This window comes from Echinops telfairi, unplaced genomic scaffold, assembly GCF_000313985.2.
Source record: "Echinops telfairi isolate 266 unplaced genomic scaffold, ASM31398v2 ScPeMD7_7406;HRSCAF=8444, whole genome shotgun sequence".
Classification (NCBI taxonomy): domain Eukaryota; kingdom Metazoa; phylum Chordata; class Mammalia; order Afrosoricida; family Tenrecidae; genus Echinops; species Echinops telfairi.
This window is the reverse complement of record NW_022111306.1, coordinates 4916983-4923800: the sequence shown is the minus strand read 5'-3', so window position 1 is coordinate 4923800 and position 6818 is coordinate 4916983. Positions and strand designations below refer to the sequence as shown.

At 37.3% G+C, this 6818-nt stretch overlaps 1 protein-coding gene across 2 annotated transcripts in view; it reads right to left on the bottom strand.

Moving 5' to 3' along the window:
- Nucleotides 1–6818, bottom strand: part of SINHCAF (SIN3-HDAC complex associated factor) — a 33004-nt gene that overhangs the window by 13742 nt on the left and 12444 nt on the right. For both annotated transcript variants that reach the window (XM_045296385.1, XM_004700003.2), the window contains exons 2-4: nt 3690–3837; nt 2483–2582; nt 986–1112 (exon numbers count right to left, since the gene is read on the bottom strand). In XM_045296385.1, coding sequence (XP_045152320.1) covers nt 986–1112; nt 2483–2582; nt 3690–3817 — 355 coding nt within the window. In that variant the 5' untranslated portion in view covers nt 3818–3837. The remainder of the gene's footprint in view (nt 1–985; nt 1113–2482; nt 2583–3689; nt 3838–6818) is intronic.

Sequence of the window (6818 nt, the reverse complement as noted above, 5' to 3'; positions counted from 1 at the left end):
ATTAGAGCAGCCAGTCCACAGAGAGGACCACATGGCCGGCCCCACTATGAGACATGATGCCCCTCACTGACCCATAGCCCTACAGGAGACAATACTGGAGACAGTGTGGGAACTGCGCCCGATCTGATCCCACCACACCGAGGCAAAACACTAAGAGGGAGCAACAGAACAGCAAGGGAACTGGAACTGGAAATGCAGGGAATCCAGGGTAGATGATCCCTTCAGGACCAGTGGTGTGAGTGGCGATACTGGGAGGTCAGAGGAGGGTGGGTTGGAAAGGGGGAACCGATTACAAGGATCTACATGTGACCTCCTCCCTGGGGGATGGACAACAGAAATTTGGGTGAAGGGAAACGTCGGACAGGGCAAGATATGACAAAATAATAATTTACAAATTATCAAGCGTTCCTGAGGGAGGGGAGAGCGGGGAAGGAGGAGGAAAAAATGAGAGCTGATGTCAGGGGCTTAGGTGGAGAGCAAATGTTTTGAGAAAGATGAGGGCAATGAATGTACAAATGTGCTTGAGACAATGGATGGATGTATGGATTGTGATAGAGTGTATGAGCCCCTAATAAAACAATAAAAAAAGAAAAAACATGATTTCTACAGTTATTTTCCAGAAAACCTGGGCTTTGATCTCATATTATCTAATGATGAATGTACCCTTCCTACTGCACATAGGACTTTTTAATTTCTTGACGCATAATAATAGGCAAACAAGCTAGATAAATACACCTTCTTAAAACTCAGGTGAAGTACTATTTGAAGTGGCAAAAATACTTTTATAACATCAAAGTAAGAGTTAATAAGTTTTAAAGTACAATAAGGTATCTACCCTATCTAGTCAATACTGCCTACCCACATTCTTTGAAAAATAAACATACCAGAGAGAGATTTAACACATACCATATGCCATCTCCAATATCAGCCAAAATCCAAAGCGAAACAATTATTCTAAGTAGTAATGCTTCAGTTTCAAACTTACTCTGACGTTTAAACTCCTTCTGTAGTTTACTGATCTGGTTGCTTTTTATCCTGTTTCCAGACAGAGTTTTCACTTTCTTTGGTTTCAATGTGGTCTTTAGACTGGGCCCTGCCCTTGCATCTACCACCTGGAAGAAAATACTGAATATTTAATACCATTTTTAAAATGACATCTGTGCATCCTTTTGGTTTAAGCCCATGCCTATTTGATTGGAGTCAAGTTCAAAATGGTGTTTTTCACAGCTTATAAAAATTTCCCACACGCCTTTGATTTCTACCCTCACCACAAAAATCAGTAAAATTTTTGTTACTCGTTTTAAGGTGCAGGAGAAAAAGTGAAGAGGAATTATGTATTTTGCCTTATTTCACTAACCTAGTAATCGGGCAAGGATAGCTCTGTGGAAGGGGGAACAAGAGCCACATGGGGGTCTTCAAAGCCTTGCTTTAGGTTCTCTGACTGAACACCATTAATCCCTGAGATCAGTGACATGAATGAGATTAGTGTGTGTCCTACAGGTTAGCCATTGGTCTAGGTCTCTATGAGCCCTTTCCCCTTCACATTGACCACTTGCAGAATCTGCTTATGTGTGAAAATGGTTGCCACCATTTCCAAACTTATAATTTGCATTTTCTCCAGATACGGTGTTTATTATTATTTTAAACCTTGTTTTATTAAATTAACAGACCCAAAGAAACCCACAGTAGTCCTGTAACACTGTTCCCATGTTACATGGGACAGTGAGAAGGCTGTTGGAGAAAAAGGGAAGAGTAAAACACTTGCTTACTTAAAAAACATTTTGGATTTTATAACTCCTCTGTAACTAGCACATATAAGATTAATAAGTCAGGAAAAAAAGAATTAATAAGTCATAAAAGTACTGTTTCATGTTACATGGAAAATTCTAATAACACGGGAAAAACAAAAAAGACAAAACAGAACATATGTTGCATATCAGTAAAACCTCTATTAAACATATAAATATCAAAAGTAACGGTAGCTTCCATCTAATTGCATAATTGCTGTGGACTGTGCTTTACATGAAGGGGCTTCAAAATATGTGTATAAAAAGATAATTAAAAGATAAATCCATTATTCCACGAACTACTTGAAACCCCATTGTCTAACGCCTTATTCAGTCTTCAAAATAGTCCTAGAAACAGTTATTATGTTTGCATTTTATAAATGTGATCTTCCCAGTCTGGTTAATATGGGGTTATGAAAAGGGCAGGATTCAAATCCAGGTCTGGCTCCAAAGCCTGTATATCCTCAACAGCCTTAGGGAAGGCCATACCAAACTACTTTGCAGCTTACCATGCCAAACTGTTGAGTGATTATAGCTGGCAACAGCTAGTATTTTTCTTTATTCTTTACAGGCTTTTCTGCCCTAAGGATATGTTATACTTCCTACATTGAGGGTGTGGAATAATGTTGCTTTAAATATAAAAGTATCACTGACTGAAAAGCAGCTAACAACAAAATAGAAAAAGACAAACTAACGTGATTCCAATTTTTCTTTGATCCTGCTGGCAGCTTCTTCCATCTTTTCACAAGCAGGACACAGGCATTGCAGATGTCTCCTGAACGTGTCTCATGCAACCTGATAAGAAAATAACCACGCCTTTATTACCCTCCTTTACCTTAAAGAATTCCTGCAAGTACATTTCTTTTCACAGAAATGATACACACCTATAATTTATAGATGTAATTTCTAATAATCTAATTTCATTGTTTCTATAACGTTTACAAAATATAATTCATATCTTGATCCAACAAGGTAGTTCTGCAATTTGGTGTACTGCAATAGGTCATTTTTAATCAAGGAAATGTTTTTAAAATGAACAGCAGGCACCATGACTTTTAAACTGCTACCTCATCTTGAAATGTGTAGATATTTCATAAACTAGATGTGCCATCTTTATATAAAATGTCATTTTTTTACAATGTCATGATGGTTCATTTTCAAAACAATTTTTCTAAAGTGACTACTTATTTGAGGGTTTTTTTTTAGGAACTTTAAATTAAATATATTAAAAGAAAAATGTGATTTTTCAAAGGCAAGCTCCAAATCAGAATTAAAAAATGCTTTAACAAGAAAAACAATGTGATGAAACAAATTTCTAACATGGAAATGAATCATTAAACATTTTATCCAAGTATCTGTTGCAAAGTAAATTCTATTTTACAAAGCAGAGGCCTGTTGCCAAAAAACCAAATGAATAAAATTGCAAAAGGAAAGCTAACATCCTTACAGATTGCAGTAAGTGTTAAAGCCTTGATAATACCATCTTTATAAACAAGTTATGCTAAAACTCTCCATTGTTTAGAAAAACAACACAAAAAGATTGGAGGAATGTAAGAGAAAAATGAGGGCAATAAAAACAAAATAAAACCCTCTCTCTTTATACATCCTGAAGTTAACAAAAGGGTTTATTTAGCTTCATCTATAAGGAGGCTTCACAGTTAACTTGGTAGTTCCCCACAAGCAGGGGGGGGACACCAAGAAGGAAACAGGTTGTCAATATTGTTTGATTCACTTTGAGAACATGCTGTTCAAGCAGCCTAGATTAGAGCATGTAAGTGACTTTAATCAAGGTATTACCACACTGCTCCAATCACCTTGCTTGAAAATATTTCAATGTGCTGCAATTTTTTTTTAAAACTCCAAGCATGATGCACACAAGTTACTCACACCAGATATTCTTACCCAAAACAGCTCTGGAAGTCCTTTTCATAGCGTTTACTGTCAGTGAACCGAGAACTGGAGGACTTAGCTCTGCAAATACAGCAGCCCTCTATACTTCGGTACATCTTTGGCTTGTGAAAACCAAACATCTTTTCTTCTGGGCAATTGTCTGTAAAGTCAAGGGAATTGACACAGCTTTGGTGAAGGCTATATCTAACAAGAAATCATTAGAGCTACTCCACCCAACCCCCAAACAACTTAGTATTTACAAGACCAAGCTAGGTGGCAGACTGTGAAGACCTACCACCTCCCTTCTCCATTCTTCACAGTGGTGGCAGAGCAGCTCAGTCATTTAACAAAGCCCAAACTCACTGTCATTAAGTTGATTCTGATTCAAAGCAACCCTAGAGGAAGAGTAGTACTACCCCTTTGAAAGGTTTCTGAGATTAAAAATGTTTAAAGTGACAGCCTCATCTTTCTTCCTCACAACAATTAATAGGTTAGAACAGCTGAACCTATAGTTAGCAGGGCAGCACATAACCTAGGTTAACATTTATTCTGAAAATGGAGGAAGGGAACTTTTTTAGAACAGTTTTATTAGTACTTTATACATATGTCCTACAATTCAATAATTCAATCTTATGGAGAAGAGTTGTACAGAGAATTTTTTAAAAGTTTTTAAGCTGAAAATCTCAAAACCTACCTTAATCCTGAAAAAACATATTAATTCATACACAAAGATAAACACTAAAATTTAAATAAAGGCACGTTTTCATTTTGCACCTTTGCATTATCGTGATTCTCCTCTAAGCAAGTGGAAACATTCAGTGTGACCCCTATTCTAGATGCCACGAATACAAAGTTAAATTAATATCAAATATACACGACTCTCTGCCCTACAGATGAAAGAGGGTATTTCTTTCAGTGATAAACAGTAAATTCTAAGTTTAGAGTCCTAAACTACTCCTAAAGTAGAGGGCAAACTTCACAAAAATGTACTGTAACGGAGGGTGGAGGGAAGGTGAGGGAGAAAGGGGAACAGATTACAAGGGTCTACATATAACCTCCTTCCTGGGGGACGGACAGTGGAGAAGTAGGTGAAGGGAGACTTCTGACGGTGGAAGATATGACAAAATAATAATTTATTAATTATCAAGGGTTCATGGGGGGGGGGATGAGGAGCTGATACCAAGGGCTCAAGTAAAAAGCAAATGTTTTGAGAATGATGAGGGAAACAAATGTACAAAAGTGCTTGACACAATATATGTATGTATGGATTGTGATAAGAGATGCCCGAGCTCCCAATAAAAAGATTTTTTTAAGTATAAGAATTCATGAATACTAATTTTTAAGATCAAGACAAATTAAGAATGAGTTCAAATTAACTACTGTTCTGCCACTCTAGAGTTTATAGCTTTCTTTGGTTTTCTGTAAGTCCCTGAGTGCATCAAGAATAGTGGAGAGTAGATGCCCAAGAAACAAGAGTTATATAGTGATTCAAGGGAAAAAAAGAATGTTATTGTCACTACCAAAGGAAGAATCAACTCTACGGCTTTATACAGTAAAAATGTACTTCAGGAAAAGTAATTTGGAAGTCCAATTCAAGAGCAAATTGCACCTGGGCTATGAGAAGCCATAAGAAGGCAATGAATACAGAAATGGACCCCCAAAAGGGTAGGTGGCTGTACTAATACACATTACCCTTCTTCCCATAAATTTAAGAGTTATAACCACAGAGCAGCATTCTTTTACATTTGTTTCACAAATAAATATCTATGTATGAGTAAAAGGAAAACTTTGGGTATTTCCTACCTGATATCTCATTCTTTCCCAACTCTGATTAGTATTCCAGAGCAAGTTGATTCATGCAAATGATTCAAAAACTAACTATCCAGGTGTGTTTTTTTGAGTTTGGGTTTGTTTTTTGAGATGAGTTCTAAAATTTGAACAAAGGTTTTATCACTGTACAATGTTTTTATTAGCAATTATGAGCTAGGCAAACACTGAGGCTTTCCTTTTCAACAGTGCTACTATGTCCTCATCTTCCAAGGTTTTGTTAGGGAGCGAGGGAGAAGAGCAGGTGGAGGGGAAGGAAGCAGGGCAGATGGCCATTACAATTACATTTAATACAGAAGTACCTCAGTTTCAGAATTGTTAAAATAAGAAAAAAAGACATTCTTAGCATTAGCGCAATGAAATGACTGAGAATTAAGGAAAAAATGAGTAAGGAACCAATATACAATATTGATTTTTAAAATGTAGAGTTTAGTTTCAAACTAACAAAAACCCTCACACTAGAGAAACTGTCCTCCTAAAGTCAGGTGTCACTTAGGAAATTACACAGCATTATAGAAAACAGAGTAGAAGGTAATGCTTTAATTTGTATATTACCATTTTAAGGCAAAACTAATATAACTTCGGTCCTCATACTCATTTTTTTGAGCTCCCCAGACTTCCCCTAACATTTCCTATTATCAAGAAAGTCAAAAGTCCAGCTCTCCTTATACTTTCCAGCTTCAACAATAGTTTCAAGATCTTAGCTTCCCTACCCAGCAAGGGCAAAAGGAAGCACAGCAAGTAAGCCTCGTTCATTGCACTGACACAGATCAAATTGTTAGGCCAGATAGTCCTATTTTACCCCTACAACCTAACTATCTTTCCCCAAATAAACGCACGACTTTCAGACCATGTCTAAGATACAAAAATAACTTCACTGCACCTGAATTTCACTAGAATGCCAAGGTTTATGCCAGTAATCACCTTTTCAAACTGTTAAAGGGAGTTCCCGCCAAAGCTAAACACTGAGGCTGTCCTTTTAATCATCTGTAAGACAAACACTAGTCATTGTGATTTTTCCGCTTCATAGGGACCTCCACAAAACATACCAGCCCCTGCAAGGCATTCATTCTTGTTTCAAAACCGTCTCAGATGCAACAAAGCCCACATGGAAGAAGCACACCAGCCCTTGTGATCACGAGGTGCCAAAGGGATCAGTATCAGGCATCAAAGAACAAAAAAATCCTATCATTGTGTGCTCACCTCCCTGATTCGATCGCTAAAGACAATGGGTGCATAAGCAAATGTGGTGAAGAAAGCTGATGGTGCCCGGCTATCAAAAGATATAGCATCTGGGGTCTTAAAGGCTTGAAG